The sequence below is a fragment of the Euleptes europaea genome, chromosome 14 (assembly GCF_029931775.1).
Source record: "Euleptes europaea isolate rEulEur1 chromosome 14, rEulEur1.hap1, whole genome shotgun sequence".
NCBI lineage: Eukaryota > Metazoa > Chordata > Lepidosauria > Squamata > Sphaerodactylidae > Euleptes > Euleptes europaea.
The window spans coordinates 27,379,690-27,398,567 of record NC_079325.1 but is presented as its reverse complement, the minus strand read 5'-3'; the positions used below and the strand labels follow the sequence as shown (position 1 = coordinate 27,398,567).

Sequence of the window (18,878 nt, the reverse complement as noted above, 5' to 3'; positions counted from 1 at the left end):
TGCAGAGTTGAGGCTGCTGGTTATCAGTAAGTACTGATGTCACTTATGTTTGACTCATTTTCCTCTTTGAATAGAGATCATTGTTTTGCTTGAAATATGTGATTCACACACAGCTCTCCATATCTGGTATCTGACGAAGGAAGCTTTGACTCTGAAAAGTTTGTACCCCAAAAATCTTGTTGGTCTCTACGGTGGTACTGGGCTTGAATCTAGCTCCCCATATAGCAGTCAGGTAAATTCATATGGAAGTACTCGGTCCTTCAGGTATGCTGGTTCCAAGCCATATAGGGCTTTAAAGGTCAACACCAGCAACTTCAGTTGGGCCCAGAAACAAACTGGGAGCCAGTGTAGATAGGCCAAGATTGAAGTGATATAGTCCTTACAACCCACTCCAGTAAACATCCTAGCTGCAGTATTCTTTACTCATTGAAGTTTCAAAATTTTACTCATTGAAGTTTCCAAAGTTTTCAAGGACAGCCCTGTGTAGAGCACATTTTAGTAATCTCATCTAGATGTAACCAGGGCATTCACTACAGTGGCCAGATCTTTTCTGCCCAGGAAAGGCCACAGCTGGCTAACCAGTTGAAGCCGGTTGTTTCAGTTGATCTGGGAGTATTGTTATTAAGTCAGCAGATTGTTTGTTTTGTATGACAGCTAGTTGCATACTTTAAATTAAGAAATCACACAGGAAGACTTTCAGTCTCTCAGGTAATAACTGGTTACAGGATATCTGCTGCCTATTTCTTGCACTAATATATCTTCTTTTCTGTTATTCCACCCTACTGTCTTCAGGGAAGTGGGAATGTCCATGGCACCAGTGTGACATCTGTGGCAACCCAGCAGCTTCATTCTGTGAGTTCTGCCCTCATTCTTATTGCAAGGATCATGAAAAGGGGGCACTTGTGGCCTCAGCCTTGGATGGGCGTCCATGCTGCTCTGAACACAATCCTAAGGCCCCAGTGGCACCAGAGTATTGGAGCAAGATCAAGCGCCGATTGGAACAGCAAAATCCTGAGGAAGAGTCGAAAGAATAAACTTGTGTTTAAAAAATCAAAACAAAAAACCAAACCAACAAACCCACACCCCACCTTGAGTGCAAATCATTGTGATTTTGGATTAAGTGCCATGGCACCCACATTCTTTGTCTTCATAACTGCTTCCGTGGAACTCAAACAGGGACCCTCTGTTCTTGAGCAGCGGTGAGCAGCCTGTGGCATACGTGGCCTGTCTGTTTGCCCATGAGTGTGTGCTTCAGGCTGTTGCAGGATGGAAAGAAGTGTCTTGGCAGCCTTCTTTTTGTTCTTCGAAGAGGAAACCTTTCTGACATTGAAGGGAAAAAAGACATCATGTTAAAAGTATCTTCTTTGAGTGTAGAAACCAAACATAGCAAGATATTTATTTATTTAATTTTTAATGGACTTTTGAGGATTTCTGGTTCTATTTCAGTCAATGCGTCTAAAAGGAGTAGCAACACCAGTCTGGAATCTATCTATCTGCATCTGTATTTTCCCCCCCGTCTAGCTTTAGAACTATGAAAAATAAGCCCTCTTCCTACGACAGTGGCCTTTCAGATAAATCTGTTAGTGGGTGGAAGAAAAGCTTATTGTGGCAGTTGACAAGTAAGGAGATGCCTTCATTCCATTAAGTTCACTGGGGACAAAGAGTTTTGAGAGAAAAGATTGGTGTATGTCATCTAACTTTGCAGTTAAGTTGCATGATGCCAGGGGGGGAAAGACAGAAGTTCTCACACAAGAAATGAAATGTAACCCACTTATTATTGAAGCGTGTTCCATTTGACTCCATTTGCAGCAACTTCAAAAAAGCATAATCCACCGAAAGCTTCTTATGTACTGGCTTTCTGAAACCCCCACTTAATTTCAACAGAACTTGTGCAGGAGAGGTTTCTGGTGGGTTGTGCAGATCGCAATCCCCTGGTATTGATGTTAAAAAGTTGTAGGTGATCTCTGGATACTTAATGTTTTGCCTGGTCCCCAGTATAATTATGCATAGGTCACTTTTCTGCCATTGCTTGCAATTGAGGGCAATTAAGCAGAGAGAATTTTAAATGGTGCTTTCTTTTGCTTGTTATGATTTGCCATACTTTGAAGACGAGAACAGGAATCTCTTCTCACCTTGAGCCTGAAGGCTCTTCCCTAGCTTGGTTCCAACAGGCTTTTGCTTCATGGATCATGTAAAAAGCAAGTCCTGTACCCTAGCCCTTTGGAGCTTCCACTATGATATGCCATACTCATTCTTTATCTTTTGGGAGACAGAGTTTGTTTGTCCTTCAACATGTGGACTTTAGATGGTAGCTCTCTGTTTGTTTCATGGCACTTGTCCATGATCTAATAGTCTAGTGGACCAAGCTTGGACCAAACTTCATCTTCTTTGAGAGGAACGAGAGTCCTATGGATGCTGTATTATTTGTACTGTTCATACTGGAGCTCTGGAATTGACTTTGTATGTGGCTTAGTCAAATGGAATCTTTCTTCATTGAATGAGGATGGTCACCTCATTTGAACCCAATAGTGTTTTTTTTCCCCATCATTTCCTTAACTGGATATGAACAGCCCTTGCTGAAGCATACAGTCTTGACAGAGCAGAGTGTCTCTCCCAAATGTTAATTTTTTTGATGGTAGTTCTTCACAAGGAAATAATACCGCACTAAGCCAAATTTTACATTTAACTTTCTCCTACTGGTTGATAACTCATCTGAAAGTAATTAATTTATGAGCATGAAGACACTTGGTTGAACTACAATTGTGAATGAATTACAGAGAAAAGCCCAATTGAGCGGCCAGTGCCAGAAAGCAAACATGAGATAGATATCCTCTGACAACGCAGGGGTTATATTGCTTAGATTTTGTATTTTGCTTTTTAAATGCCAATAATCTAAGGGTAAATAAAATGAGTAATTTCTGGGAGTAACACCCCTGCTCTGTTGTGTGTGTAAAGTGCCGTCAAGTCACACCCAACTTATGGCGACCCCATAGGGTTTTCTAGGCAAGAGACGTTCGGTGGTTAAACAGCGTGGTGTAGTGGTTAAGAGCGGCTGACTCTAATCTGGAGAACCGGGGTCAATTCGCCGCTCCTCCACATGTCACCTGCTGGGTGACCTTGGGGTAGATACAGTTCTCTCCGAACTCTCAGCCCTACCTACCTCACAGGGTGTCTGTTGTGGGGAAGGGAAGGTAATTGTAAGCCGCTTTGAGACTCCTTAAAGGTAGAGAAAAGCGGGGTATAAAAACCAACTCTTCTTCTTAAACACACTACGTTTCTTTAAAACCCCTGAAAATGTCCTATAGTTGCAGCTCCGTTTGCAGCCCTTTCTCCCTCCCTCCACTTCTTTTACTTTATTGCTTTATCTCTTAATCTCTTTTTAATGACACAGAGCACTGAAAGAAGATGCTAAGCATTTGATTACACTAAGAAACTTTTTAAATACTACAATTTAAAGTCTCCCCACTCCCAAGCCCAGTGCTTTCCTTGTGGCTGCAATTCTTGTACAGTGTTCTTCCTGTTCCATTCAGTCCGGTGGGCATAGAATATATAGTGACTCTTTTGTGCTCTCTTCCATACACTCCCTTGTCATTGCACAGAAAGGAAAGTTGCGAGGCAGTGCCCAAATCCCCTCTTGGTGCAATCTGAGAGGGCAAATAGCCAGTCTCCCTAAGATTTAACCATTGTATGCAACAAACACAATGATGGAATTTGAAGTGTAGCAAGCTGCTAACCTTGGGCAGGATTAAGCTGTAAGTGTTACAGCGCTCTAGACAGAGCCTGTTTCATGTTTCATTCTTCCTTGGCACTTTGCACTGCATCCACCCCCCACCCCCCACCCCCAGCTTCTCCTGCCTCTTCTAACTACCACACACAATTTCAGGCTAATCTCACTTGGTTTAGGAAAAACAAGGAAACTTTGTGCATTTGGGTTGGAGCAACTCATTAGAGGGGCATGCTAAAGCAACATTGTGTAGCCTTGGATGCAGTTTTTTGAGGAAAGCAAGATAAGAGCATGTCTACAAATACACAGAATAAATTGCATGTGGGATCACTGGATAGTTGGCTGCTAGACAGTCCCTATTGGACTAGCACCCAAGGCAAATACCCATTCAGCCCAAGGGCAAGCCAACCCTAGTCATGAATTAAATGGTTACCCTACTGCCATGTCACTTTACAGCTTGCATCTTTGTTTCACATTTCTCTGCTGAAAGCTGTATAAATAAAGGTACGTTTTCCTGGACAATACCTTTGTTTTGTTTTTAAAAGGGAGCTTTTGAACCCTACCAAGGCGCTTCATCAGGCTAAGAAATCTATGATATTAATTCACTTCTTAGCCAGACAGACATGACTTTTTTATTCATTGTTCTTGAATTGAGTTTTTCATTTTTGGTTGTTTAAAAAAAAGATTTAAAAGCAGCAGGAAGGTTTTATAAAGATACTAATAATGGAATAAAAAGAGAATTTCAGTGTGAGAAACAGCAACATTGAAGCCTCTTGAATATTCTTTTTTTTTTCCTTTTAAAAAATGAGTTTCTGATGTAATGACACGGAGATATGCCTTGACAAACAGGCATTCCCTCCCAATGTGCATGCTTATATCTGGTAGCTCTTCAGCAGGAAAAGAGGGAGACTAAGCACAACTGCTTTATCTTTTGTCTTTTTTAAAAAAAATCCTATCTTGTGACTTAAGGTAGCCTGTAACACTTTCTGCGAGCAGATAGTAAAGTTGGCTAGGACCCTGTCTTCAGAAATGATAATCTGGGCTGCATACTGAACTCTTCAGGGTTTCCTGTACTTGGACTCTTCCCATAGGTTATGCACCTTAGTTAAGGCCAGAATGTTTGCAGACTTGTTCCATCATGGGGCAAGCCCTAGTATACTGAAGTTTTCTTTTCATGATATTTTAGTCTTTGAATACAAGAGTGGACGATACAGTTTCAGGATTGCTTATTGTAGGGAGAGGAACCTTTCTGGTCGAATTGTCGTCTTAACATTCACTAGAGGCTCAGGACTCCTTCTCACATTGCAGTTTGGGTGACAAGGGTGCATAGCCATAAGCAATGCTTTTTGACTCAATGGAAAAAGTATGTGAAAACTGCAATTTGGACATCCTTATCCATAAAGACCAGAGAATAGCAAAGGCCACTTAGCACTTTTTGCAGCAGATGTGTTCACTGAATGTCCACTAGGTGTCTGGAAGACTTTCTGCTATGTGAGGTGGTCCTTATTAAGGCAACAACATCATCAGTAAATTGTGATTTGCCTTTGGTATCTGTTTTAGGGCAAGACAAGAAATTTAATGGTTAATTCATGGGTTTTTTTCTTGGGGACATCAACCTTCTCCATCATCTTAGCATTACTTTTTCACAGTAAAAGTAGGCATGCCTGCACATGATTCAGCCCAAAGATATAACTCTGCTTATATGAGTGACTTTGGAGCTTCCTGCAGCATATGTCAGTATCAACTACATGTTTTAAAAACAGATGTTTGTAAGTACTATAGGTTATATTTTTACTATGTGCAGTACTGGTACATTTTTTAGCAGCCCTTGTGCATATTTGTGTTCTTAAAATGCAGTGTGAGAAATGGTCCTCTACAACTTCTGTGAACATGAAGTAAATACAAGGTTTGGTATTGCATGGGTCTTTCCACTTGAACTGTTACCTCTTAACATGTACAGGTGGTGTTGGGAAGATGTAATTATTAGCAAATCATTGACTGAACTTCTAACCATAGTGACTGTATATACTGAGACGTTATGGGGGGGGGTGTCTGCCGCTGGTACGAATTTAGTCACTTTAGCATTGGAACTTCTGCCTCATTGAATTCAGGGTTTAATGTACTTGAAGCTGTTCACATTCTTACTTTACAGCTTGTTTTATTTATGCATTTTATATGGTTATTCTGAAAAGTTTATTTTCCCGCCTTAACATTGAGTTTCAAATTTGCTTTCCGCTTCAATTGCACGGTATGGGCACAAGGCAAAAGGAAAGGCTTTGGAAGAGGATATCTCCCTATCCTGTGGTTCTTAAGGACAAAGAGCAGTTGTAGGAAACATCAGCATCAATATGACTTTCCTACATGTTTACTTCTCATTGTTAAATTAGTTTGTTTCCTCTGTCCTACCCCTTTCAAGCATTTCTGCAAAATTTGTTGCACTTATTGGAACACTCCTGGATGTATTGTAGATAGTGGTTCTTTTTATTATTTTTTTGTGAGGGGGTGCAGTTGAGGAAGTCAGCTTTGTGTCACATTCTGTTTGTGTGTCAAGGTGTGGTGCAGATATAATTGGGTGAGGGTGGTACTCCCCTTGATTGGAGAAGGTAGAAGGTAATAAAGCAAACTTTTCATGCGCCTGTGTTTCATCCAGAAGCCTTGGAGTGCAACCTGTGACACATACTACTGCTGTGTGTGTCTGTTTTTCTTTCAGTGGGGCTTGTGCAGAAATTTTGCAAGCCTCAGTCAGAGGAATGGAGAATGCTCAGCATCTACTCATTTCAAATAAACGGAAAATAACTGCCACCTTGCCAAAGTCTGTTCAATGCTTCATCTGTAGCACTAAATGACGGCTGTGCACAGCCACTTATTACCGTTTTCTACTGGGTTCTAAGATGGTAAAAGAGCTATTATGACTGGCTAGTAACATGACTGTGTCTTTTTATTGTTATAAGGGTATGTGCTTATTCTGGGGTTGCTATAAAAACAAAATCCATTTGTACCCACAAAAGTGATATGCACAACAGACACCAAAATACCAGTTTGTCTCCATTCCCGTGTACTCTTTATCTGTAACAATGACTTTGTAGATTCGTTATTTCTGTAGATCTTGTTACTATGTACCAAACTTTGTAGATTCTGTGAAATGTTATTTTAACAAAAATCACCAGAGTCTTTAATAGCAAAATCATTGATACTCACTTAAAAGTCAATATCTTGGGAGTTTCTCAGACCAGAAGAGAAGCTCTTAACACTAACAAGTAGTGTTACTTTTCCCTGGGGGTGTTCCATGGGGACGTTACTGTATTATGACTTGATGTTGCTGCGTAGACTTTGAGACTTAACAACATTTTTGGGGTTTTGTTGTTTAGCCTATGTTCTCTTGCATAGTGTGAAATCTATAAAGCTTGGTTAACCTGTACATAGATAGCTCATTGTTTACTAGTAATAGTGTATCTAGAATTGCCTGTAATATTTTAGCTTCTTACTGAATGTGAGTGATGGTAGAAACATATAATTTTTGTACATTATATTTACTGAGATGTTGCCTTTTTTATTTTACAAATACTTTGGAATTCAGATGTGTTTTTGCTTCTGTGAGAATTAATTTGGAAAGGTTTTTAAAATAACATTCCACTGATTAAATCTTTGCTTGAGGTTGACTTCAATAAATTGTTCTGAATGTTCCAGTTAACTATATGTTTGGGGTTTCTTCTCTCTTTTTCTGCATTGTTGTTTTCAAATGAGAAGACATTTTTGAGATGGGTACACTGCTTAGCTTGGGCATATTGCAGGTATCAAGGGGGGGAATGCCTGTATGACTAGCTGAGAATTGTATGAGGTGAAGACTAAGTCTAGTGGCCAAACTGTTCTATATAATAATTGTCAACATGCAAATTTCCTGCAAGAATTTGAAAACTTGTATGAAGGAGAAAATTAATGGAGTGAGAAGTGTTACAGCTGTTAGAACCTGCAAGGGAACCAGGAGTTGCTGTCTGCCTGTGGAGGTGTTTTCCTTAGGGGAATAATGGGGAGTTGATGTCTGAGGAGCCCTGAGGAAATACTGAAGGGGGTTGTCTTAGGTATTAGTAGAGCTGTAACTTGCAAGGAGGGATAAAGATTGCAAGTTCAGTGGTCTTGAAAAACAGTCAAAGAAGGAAAGTTGTGGGGAGACCTGACAGGAAACTGTCTGTTATTTATATCATGATTTCTTTTTGTGTGCATACTTTAACTGGTAATTGACCCCTGGGACTTGTAAAAGAGATGTGGTGTAAGGTATGTCATAAATGTCCCAAACTTTCTTCAGGCTTAATATATATGGGGAGATTGCTAACTGCTGATTTGCACAAACTCTTTATCTTCTGTGTGGGACATAGTAGTTCCCCTCCCCACTTGAAGCCAGTGCTATTCTCCCTAGGATGGGGAGAATAATCCTTCATCTCCTTTCAGTATTATAATTTCAGGCAGTTCAGTGATCCCAGCTTTTTCGCAGTACTCATCAGACTTTATACTTCATTTTCTACCATTTGGCGGGTTGTTTTGTTTTGTTCTTCATCTTGTTCTCTCTTTACCATCTGTGGCTAGGGTTGGCAGAATCTTACTGGCCTTGCTGGATTGTTATTCTCATTGCTGCAACAGGAAGATGGAAAGATACGTTTAGGGGCGTTTTTTGTTTGCAGTTTTCCTAGTTAGGTGTAAGAGTGTGGCAAATTATCTTTTTCATGAAGTGTAATACAACATTTAATCTCAAAACTCCATGCTACAAAACTGTGTTGTAAGGTGGTATCGTTATTTATTCATCATTCTGTTGCATGCTCACTTCTTTGTTTCTCTAATATTTACTGCTTATACCTTTGGCAGCAATAATAATGCTTTGTGTTTTGCTCAGAGGCACTGTATTCTCTTTAATCCCTCTAAGAAATTCATTGCTAGGGAAAAAGACATTGTGCTCCAACATGTCAAATTATTGGAATAAAAAGATTAAAATTATTGGAATACCCCCCCCCCCATTTAAACAAGGCAAAACACTCACATGTGAGAATTTGCACATGAACAGCATCTCATTTAACCTGGGCTGCAGCTATGGCACATTGAGGGCAAAGTCCTATGAGTGAGGCTTTTTTGCCTTACCAGCATCATGTTTAAATTAGTCGTAAGAGGATTTGTGGAAGGATGACATAGCTAGCTAAGAAGGTGATATGGATGGCTTGACCATTAGAGGGCCTGAAGACAGGCCCTCTAAGCCTTACGGCAGTCACTTGATCTTTACAGAATATAATTTGTATTTTTAGGAGGCGAAATCCTAGTGGGGATGGCCCAGGCTAGCCTGATCTCGTCAGATCTCAGAAGCTAAGCAGGGTCAGCTGCTGGTTAGTATTTGGATGAGAGACTACCAAGGAAGTCCAGGGTTGCTGTGGAGAGGAAGGCACTGGCAAACCACCTTTGTTAGTCTCTTGCCTTGAAAAACCCCATAAGGGGTCGCCATAAGTCGGCTGTGACTTGACGGCACTTTACACACACACAAGAATTCCCCAGCACTTCAGGCCTCTTTGGCAGCAATAGTGTTGGTATCTGTGACCAATGCACAACAGAACACATTCAGAGATGGAGTCCAGCTCAACCTAACTGAAGTACTGCATATTTTAAGATGGTATATGTGTGTTCCAGTACAACTACAAATAATTTCTGATGCATTCTCTTCAAGTTACAAAAACTTTCAGCATGTAGCTCGCCTAGCTGATCTAATAATTCAGTACTCACAGTATAAACAGACATCGAATGCAAATTAATTCCACTTTTTTAACCACCCTTTGAGACTTGCAGTGAAGAACACTAAACCATACTTGTGGATGAAAGTGGAGATTCCATTCTGTGTCAGTGAACTGATAGTTCAGAAAGGAGGGAATAATTATCCGGATTGATTTCAGGGTTCAGCATACAAGTGAAACATAATTTCACTCACATTCAGAATCAGGCAAATTTCAATATTTGACTTTTAATATTTTGGACACAACATTCAATTCTGAAGAATACTTAAAACAAATATTAATTTTGCTTTAAAATAATTAATAAATGCTAAATATCAGCTTACTGTCCTATTACATCTTGCTTCCCCTAAAACCCCTATATCCAACACCATCTAGAAGAGGCAATGTTGAAACAAAATGTAAACTAATTAAAACATTTGAAATTTTGCAAGAAAATTCAAGCAAGAAAAAGTTGCTTCAGAATACCCTTCCCAGATTACAACAGGAGGAGGAGAGTTGATTTTTATATGGAGAATCAAACCAGTTTACAATCTCCTTCCCTTCCTCTCCCCACAACAGACACCTTGTGAGGAAAGTGGAGTTGTGAGAGTTCAGAGAGAACTGTGACTAACCCAAGGTCATCCAGCTAGCTTTATGTGGAGGAGGGAGAAATCAAACCTGGTTCTCCAGATTAAAGTCCACTGCTCTTAATCACCACACCACACTGGCTCTCATGTTTGTGTATGTGGAAACATAGCCAAATCCCTGCACCACAGATCCTTTAAGGAACAGAGACCCTTTCCAAAATGGGAACTGGCAATTCCTAACTGCACATTATGGAAGGAACCAATGCTCAGTGGCAGAACACATTTTGTATTCACATTCAATCCTGGTACCTTCAATTAAAATCATTGTCAGATAGCAGATGATGGGAAACCACTTTTTTTTTAGACCTTGGAGAACCACTGCCAGTGTAGGCAATCCTAAGCTTAGAGGCACCCGTGTGACTTAGTATAAGGCAGCGTCCTTTGTTTACACTTTAATTTTTCTTTTTTGTCCTTCCATCAGAAGCCACCAGCAACTCTATATTTTTAAATACATAACTGAAAGCACAAATAGGTGGTTGACGGTTAGTGGCTTCTTACTCTCCTACCTTTGTTGTAGCAGCAACTAAAATGTCACTGTTTGACCTGTAGGTGTCACTCTCAGCCATGTTTATTTTATTCATTATATTGGAACTTACATGAAATTATCCTTCAATTATTAACTACTTTGGCTTCTTTATCTTATCATTATATTTTCATATAATAATATACATTTACTGTTCTTTAACATCGTTTACAGAGATTTTATCTATTTCTTAGCTATATAATTTAAAAACACATTCCATTTTTTCATTAAATTCAGAAATTGATATATTGATCTTTGCAATTGTTTATCCATTCAATCAAATCTGGATATATCTCTGCTTTCCGCTTTCCTGCATATGTTACTCTTACCACTATCATCATATACTTAAATAATTTATTTATCTTCCTCAGCCAAGTTTTTTGTGTAGTTCGCAGGTCCCTACTCTTTCACATGCAAAAATGTGCTTATGAAAAATATGCCTCCCCCCCCAATAAGTTATAGCGTTTGGCTGGATTTTCCAGTAGAAATTCCACAGATGGGATATTGATGTAATGGGGAAGCAATATATGCCAAACTTCTTTTCCTCACATCTATTAAAAACCCTCCTGAATTGGGGAGATACAGCAAACGTTTGCTGCCCTGACAGTTACTTATAGGCACAGGAGCATTCTTTAAGAACAGGCAAGCTCCTACCCCTATTGTGACAAGTGAAAAATTAGAATTGCTCTTTATCCCCTCCTAAGATGATTCTGCATCTAGAACATAGTCAATTTATAATAATTACATGTAAAACTTACCCAGTTGATCCAGTGTTTGTTGAGACAATATAAAGTGTAAGTGTGCCAGTGGGTATATGTTTGAACAAATCATAACTCTTCTATGGAAGAGTGGCAAGGTTTTGTGTGAGTATTAAGTAAGGTTGCCAGCTCTGGGTTGGGAAATACCTGGAAATTTGGGGGGTGGGGCCTGAAGAGGGTTGGTTTTGGGGAAGGAAGGGACTTCAATGAGGTGTAATACTATAGTGTCCGTCTTCCAAAGCGGTCATTTTCTCCAGGTAAATTGCGGTCAACTGGAGATAAGTTGTAATCCCAGGAGATCTCCAGCTACCACCTGGAGGTTGGCAACTGTAGTTTTAAGTTATAATTAATGGAAACCTATTCTTCAGCTTTCTTCATCATGAGTTAGTCCAACATAGGATTGGCTATTTGGTATAGTTTTAAATTACTATCTGAACAAACACTGCAGTTTCATTCTGACCATTCCATCCCTTACAAGGAGCTGGTTTTCCACAAGGCTTAAGAGTGTCTTCATAGTATAGTTCAGTTTTCCCAAACATTAATGTGCTGCTTCTCAGTACTTTGCACAATTTAAGGCACGTTCGTATAAAGGTTCAGTGTTTTCCACCTGGCAGCTTAAAATAGTAATTTAATAATGCATGAATCTCACATAGAAGCAGGACCGGTGCTACCAATAGGCGAACTAGGCGGTTGCCTAGGGCGTAGACCCCAGAGGGGCGCAGAACTGGCCTGAGGGGCACAGTTTTTAAACAAATTAGTTTCTTGGGAAAAAATGCAACTGACAATTTATATTTTTAAAGATAAGTACCACAACAGTGCTATGGAATATGATTAATTATAATGTCTTATAAAAAGTTGTGCTTTTATTTTTTTACATAGTGGGTAGCCGTGTTAGTCTGTCTGCAGTAGTAGAAAAGGGCAAGAGTCCAGTAGCACCTTCAAGACTAACAAAAATATTTTCTGGTAGGGTATGAGTTTTCGTGAGCCACCACTCACGAAAGCTCATACCCTACCAGAAAATATTTTTTTACATGTTTTTGAAAATTGGTTAGCAATGGAGGGGTGGGGGCCAGTAGTTAGCCTTGCCTAGGGCGCAAAAAATGACTGGCACCGGCCCTGCATAGAAGTACCATTTACAAAAGGCAATCTTTTTATATTTTTGAATGAAAGTAATTCCCTCCAAGTTTTCAATGACTCTTTATTAAAAGGGGTGGGGGAGAATAACATGGGCAACTTATGAGGCTACCTAGGGAAAGGCCATGACACAACATATATTTCTCCTGGGAAGACGTAAAGCGTTCCCCAAAGGGATACCACGTGCGTACATAAGGTGCGAAGGTGAGGCGGGTCGGATGGAGGCATCGGGATCCCTGGAACCCCCATTCCTTGGAAAGCGAAGTTGAAACGGATCGCGGGGCAGGGAGGGGGGTGGCGCTTCGTGCGTTTAAGTGTTTTTACGCCGACCCTTTAGCGTCCCCCCCCCTCCTGTTCCATTCTTATAATCTCCGAGCCTTTTGTTCGCACCCTACACGTAGCAGCAAGGCAAAGGCCCCTGGGGGGGGGGGAGAAGCGATGCACCCTTAGCTTCGCGGACTCCCAACCCCCCAAAAAAAACACAAGGCTCTGCAAACGGGAGAGGGGTGGGAGGCGCGCGCGAGTCCCCCCCCCGATTTTTGTAAGCCACGTAGCTGCAAGCAGCCCAGCCCCTGACCCCCCTCCAAGAAAAGGAGGGGGCTTCTCTTGCCACGTTCTCTTACTGAAAAAGCCCTTTATTCCAGTAGTAGAAAAGGGCCAGAGTCCAGGAGCACCTTCAAGACTAACAAAAATATTTTCTGGTAGAGTGGGAGCCTTCTGAAGAAGGGAGCGGTGGCTCCCGAAAGCTCGTACCCTGCCAGAAAATATGTTTGTTAGTCTTGAAGGCGCTACTGGACTCTGGCCCTTTTCTACTACTGCAGACAGACTAACACGGCCACCCACTGGGAATTAGCCTTTAGTCCAGTTAATAGTTCGGGGGGGGGGGGAGATGGGGAAACCAACTGGTGCCCTCCCAGGAACTGCATGTGTCCTTTCCCCCCATCCCCACCGCGTCGCGGTGCAGTCTTTGGCTTCTTTGTCGATTGCTGGAGGGTTCAAAAAAGAAAAGAAAGAAAAAAAGGACTATGCCTTTCCTCTTTCTCCCTCCCCCTGTTTTTCCTGAATGGGAGCCAGGCTGGGCTAAAACGTTCCGCTCTGTCCTAGAATGCCCTTTTCTCCCTCTCCTTCTCATGCGCTCAGTCCCGGGCTTTCCGAGGGTTCCTTCAGATGAGCCCATGAGCTTGGGGGAGTGCGGGGGTCTAGGTGACGGTCGCAGGCGTTGTTTGCGTTCTCCCAAGCCTCTTGTCTTCGGGCAGTCCGGAAACTTTGCCGGGGGTCTGGTCCTGCGCTGCTTCCCTCCCTCGCCCCCCTCCCACCCACTCCTCCCCAGCTCAGCCTCCGCGGACGAGCGCGTGGACAACCACCTAAGCCGGACGGCGCGGGAGGAAGAGGATGTCTTCGAGGGTGAGTAGAGAGCATCTCCCTGAGGCTCCCAAAGCCGCCTTGCCTCCCCCCCCCCCTCTGGCTGGCCCACTTCCCAGGGCTGTACTGTGATCAAACCCTCCAGCTTGGAGGGGGCTGAGCTCTTTGCGCTTGAACCCGCCTCCGCCAGATCTCATTTCCCTAAAAGAAAAAAAAAGAGAGAGGAGGGGGGGGGATCTCCCATCTCTTTCCATTTCTCTTTTTCCCCCCCTCCCCTTTCCCATTCCTCTTTTTTCCCCCCCTTACAGTTCCGTGGAGCATTTCCCGGGACCTGCCAGCATGCCTGCATCCAGGGGGGGGCTTCTGTTCCTTTCCTTCCTGGTCCTGGGACAAGCAATGGATTTTACAGATTACAGCTATGTCCTAGAAGAAGAGGAAGAAGACACGGATCCAATTGACTATAAGGACCCTTGCAAAGCTGGTAAGGCTTGGGAGAGGGGGGGAAGGGGGGAGACACCTCACTGCCAGCAATGCAGCCATTGCTCCTGCTTTTGCAAATGTATTTCTTTCTTTCTTTTTTTTGTTATTGGGAGTGGGCAAAGGGGAAGCGGTGGTCTTTTGTGTGTCTGGAAACTGCATCGAGGCTCTGAAAAGGGCAGAGGGGCTGGTTGAACCTGGGTCATGCATGTTGCCTAGTTGGCAGTGCAGCTTGCAGACAAAAGAAAAGAGGAAAGTTTTTTTCCCCTCTTCTCTCCACTTCCCCCCTCCTTTTTCTCCTCTCTATGTTGTAAAAGAACTCTTAGACTATAAAGTTCAGGCTAAGAAAGAAAGACAGTCTTTGGTATGCAAACTCCAGAGCTTTAGAAGCAGCGCTTTGTACAAGGTCTTTCTCCCGCCTCTACTGAAGGAAATTAAATTGCATTTTTCCTTCTGTAAATATTTATTTTCTTTATCATCCTCTAACAATTTTTGTTATCGTTTAGGGTTCTTTGTGTGGTGGCGATAGCCAAAAAGGCCTTGTGTGTTTTCTATATATGCCCGCCAAGGGGGTGCATGTTCATTGAAGGAAAGTAAACAGACGCAGCAAGGGATACAGATGAGAAAGTTGTCAGGATGCCCCCCCTCAATGAATCTGCTTATGCTTAGAAGGTGAAGGGCAGTGTCCATGAACTGGACCTAGCTCACCTTTTTATCCTCTCAGACATTTCTTGTCTCCGAGCAATTTTCCCACTTGGCTACTGGTTTCAGCTGTCAAAAGAAGCATGTTTTTCAGGCTCACAGAGCACTCATCCTCAGTTGCTCACCCTGGTACTTCTGCATCATTTAAATCGTTGACTGGAGTGTGTGCTTGACTGTGTGCACGCACAGGGGGATGTGTGTGTGGTTGCGTACATAAACCTGCATGGATGTATGTGTCTGTGATAAAACATTTGCAGATCACAGTTTCTCATGTTCAGAGGGCAGTTCTTCTCTTTGTCCCAGTGCTACAGTGTGACGTGTCCTGTCCCATCCCCCCCACCATATGCCAGTATAAACTGTGAGTTGTGAAAATTACACAGACCACTCTGATTGTTGTCACCTGCATGAACTTATTCAGGTTGCAGCATCTTATGCACATGTAGTGTAAGGGATCAAACTTGCTAAAATAGTGCCTCTGAACTGGTAACTTGAAAGACATGTCCAAAGGACTGTGAATAAAGGGCCTGGTTTTTCTTCACTAGCCTAAGGGCATGCAATTCCATTGAACCTGTGCTTCACTGAACAGTTCTTTAATCCTGATATTAATACAACCAGTAGTGGAACTTTGAATGACTTTTGATAGTGCCAGCTCAGGCTGCTGTTGAAGTGAGAACAGTCGCCCCTATCTAATGGAAGGAGCTTTGACTCTCAAAAGCTTGTACCCTGAAAATCCTGTTGGTCTCTTAAGATGCTACCGGACTTGAATCTAGCTCTTCTACTGCAGACCAGCACAGCTACCCTCTAAAATGAGACTTTTAAGGTTTCTGTTTTCTCTCTCTCATCAGGTAAACAGCTACAGGGAGAAAAGTGTAAAAGAAGTAGAGAGACTGCGTTATCGGACAATAATGGCAGAATGTCTGAAGCATAGTTTTTAACTTTTAGATGTAACTTCACATTAGATGTGCTTACAAATACAAGAGAGGCAGGGCTGCTACCCCAAGATTTCTCTGAAATGAAATAGACTGATTAATGCAGAGTTCTCTTTCGCTATTGTGGTTATCCTAATAGTGTATCCTTAAAGGTAAGGGTAGTAGTCCCCTGTGCAAGCAGTGGGTCATTACTGATCCATGGAGTGATGTCACATCACAACGTTTACTAGGCAGACTGTGTGTGTCCTTAGGAGGGGTTAACAATGGTAAGAGTCAAAATGTGATTTTTTTGACAGCATGCTCGTGGGTGCTATCCCTAGCTATGAAATGACTCATTACAACTTTTTTTGTTTTCCCAGCTGTATCATGTGGATAGACCCGTTTGCCTTACAAAAATATTCTGTTTCCTTATGAATCAAAGAAAGTTGCTGGTGGTAGGGCAGGCTGCGCAGTCTTACTTTACTTGCAGTTATAATCTGCATGACATCCTCTCTCTGCCAATTCATAGAAAGCTCCTTGCCTTTCCAAAGTTGGAACGGTAGGAGTACAGGTTCCACGTGGGCTAATCCCATTACGATCCTAATATGGAGTTAATATTTATACTATAAAGTACCAATATTAAAACCTACCTTCAGAGTCTTTAGCATTTGCATATTATTATTATTATATATATTCCTTTCACTGGATGCAGTACGCCTATTTAATTTTAATTAGATGCCATTCTATCTTGGAGCAGGGAACAATGCTCTTAAAACCAAAAGAAAAACAGAATAGTATCCACTGAAGTATAGAACACCATATACTGTAAACCACCCATAATAGCTAAGTCTTGAAAATGCTGCTTAAAATGCTGTTACCCTTACTTTTTTTTTAAGGTGCTTGATTGGAAGTGAGAATAGCAATAAAATATGTTTAGTACTAGAGTTAAAATAATCTGAAAAGGTTCTGAGAGCGAAAAGTACTCTTTTGGAGTTTCTGTAGTGAATTGGGATAGATACCATTTTGTTTCTGCTGGCCACATTTGGCCTCTGAAGTACTTTTCTCTGATCCAGGTCAGTGTCCAGATCCTAAAAATCATTTTAAAAACTACTGCTGATTTTCTAGCTCTTATAGTTACTGACATAAACTTGGAAGTGGGATGTAGCTTGATTCTGTGGACTTGGTAGCTGGAAGCCAAATAGTTCCATGTTTGTTGGAGCTTCAAGGGTCTGATGCGTGTTAACTATGTTGTGACGTTTTTGGGAATGACCCTCCAGGTTGCCACCCTAGCAGACCAGCATGAGCATAGGAGCTGCATTCCTCCATAATAAAAAAACACGAGGAAATAAAATGGCCGGGCAAGTGTAGTGTCAAGGTATGATTGCTATCTAGCTTGTTTTAAATCACGGCTACCAATTTTATTTATGATGACTTCATAACAAAATGATTTCTTGGCAGCCTGCAGTGAAGTATCCACTAGTCTTATGGGAATGAGTTTAAATAATCAATAATAAGACATTGATTAATAGTATGTCACGTGGCTGAAATCATTAATTTGATATCCTGGGTATATTCAGGCAACTGCTTACAGGTAGACCACCTACATGTAACGCAGAATTAAGTAGAGCTGCACCCTTCTAAATCCATTGAAGTCAGTGGATTCAGAAGGGTGTAACTGTTTAGGATTGTTTAGGACTGTTAGGCACACGAGGTGAGAGAAAGACAAAGCTGATAAAATTGTGCAACACCTAAATAAAACAAAACAAATGCTGATTCCGTCCATAGGAGAATAAAAAGGGTGAGTAGGATGAGACAGTTTAGCTCACGTATTCTAAAATATATCTCCTGTTTTATCAAAGTAATCACAAATTCCTTTCCATCTATACATAATTAATTCACAACTTTTTGGTACTTGGTTTCAGTACCATGTAATGCAGCATTTAGCATTTCTGTACAAACAGTATTTATGCCAGATTGATCCTAGCAAGATCAAGGATGATCTGGAGGCATAGATGCCAGGTCTTGGTAGATAATGGCCAGGTATGAGTTACTCTGGACTGAGATGCTGTAGATTTTTTTAAAGATATGTGATGGTTTTGTGCTTAAGACTTTTGGTCAAAGGAGCCTGAAATGAAAGGAAAGGATATGTGATGGTGTCAAAATGTACAGCCAAATTTTTATAAAAGAAATGTATTATTTCAGCCAAATGAATAAAAGTTGGGAGGTAAACTTTTATTAACAGATATAAAATAAGGACTTAACAGCCATTTAGAAGATCTGAGCGCAGTGTTGGTACAATAAATCATATTGTTGCTTGATTTTTATCTTGCCCTTCTCCCATCGTGCTCAAGAATGCTTCTATAGAATCCCCACCTCCATTGTATCCTCACAGCAGCCCTGTAAGGTAGGTTAGGCTGGGCAGAGAGTGACTGACTGAAGATGAGCAATGAACTTCATGGCAAAGTGGGTCTGCCCAGTTCTAGTTCATCTGCTGCTCCACACTGGTACTCTGCCTTTCCTTTTGAATGGGCTGGACATCCACCATCAAAACTATGCTGTATTTTTACAACACATGGCTAAACAGAGCTGCATTGTGGAAACTGAATGCCCCTCAGGTCCTGGTTTCCTCTCAAGAGAGTTATAGGTTCTTTAGGGATAGAAGAGAGAATGGGGTCCTCCTAGGGTCACTTTTTGCTCTCCCTTCAGGCAAGTAATTTACTGCTAGCCTACCCTATTTGACTGCTGAGTAGAAGGATATCACAGGGTCAACAAGCTACACCAGCTTCATTGCACCAATAGGCCATAAGGGATCCTCTGATAACTCCCTGACCCCTGTAAATATTTCTGGATCAGGCTTACTTGCTAGTCTCAGCAAGTCCTGAACTTTACTGTCTGCAGA

At 41.6% G+C, this 18,878-nt stretch overlaps 2 protein-coding genes across 3 annotated transcripts in view; both read left to right on the top strand.

Moving 5' to 3' along the window:
- Positions 1-1,733, top strand: part of NSD3 (nuclear receptor binding SET domain protein 3) — a 78,609-nt gene extending 76,876 nt beyond the window's left edge. The window contains exon 25 of the mRNA XM_056860223.1: positions 793-1,733. Coding sequence (XP_056716201.1) covers positions 793-1,034 — 242 coding nt within the window. The 3' untranslated portion in view covers positions 1,035-1,733. The remainder of the gene's footprint in view (positions 1-792) is intronic.
- Positions 1,734-14,104: 12,371 nt separating this feature from the next.
- The window catches only part of BMP1 (bone morphogenetic protein 1), a 138,983-nt gene continuing 134,209 nt past the window's right edge, over positions 14,105-18,878 (top strand). For both annotated transcript variants that reach the window (XM_056860918.1, XM_056860919.1), the window contains exon 1: positions 14,105-14,373. In XM_056860918.1, the coding sequence (XP_056716896.1) occupies positions 14,232-14,373 (142 nt within the window). In that variant the 5' untranslated portion in view covers positions 14,105-14,231. The remainder of the gene's footprint in view (positions 14,374-18,878) is intronic.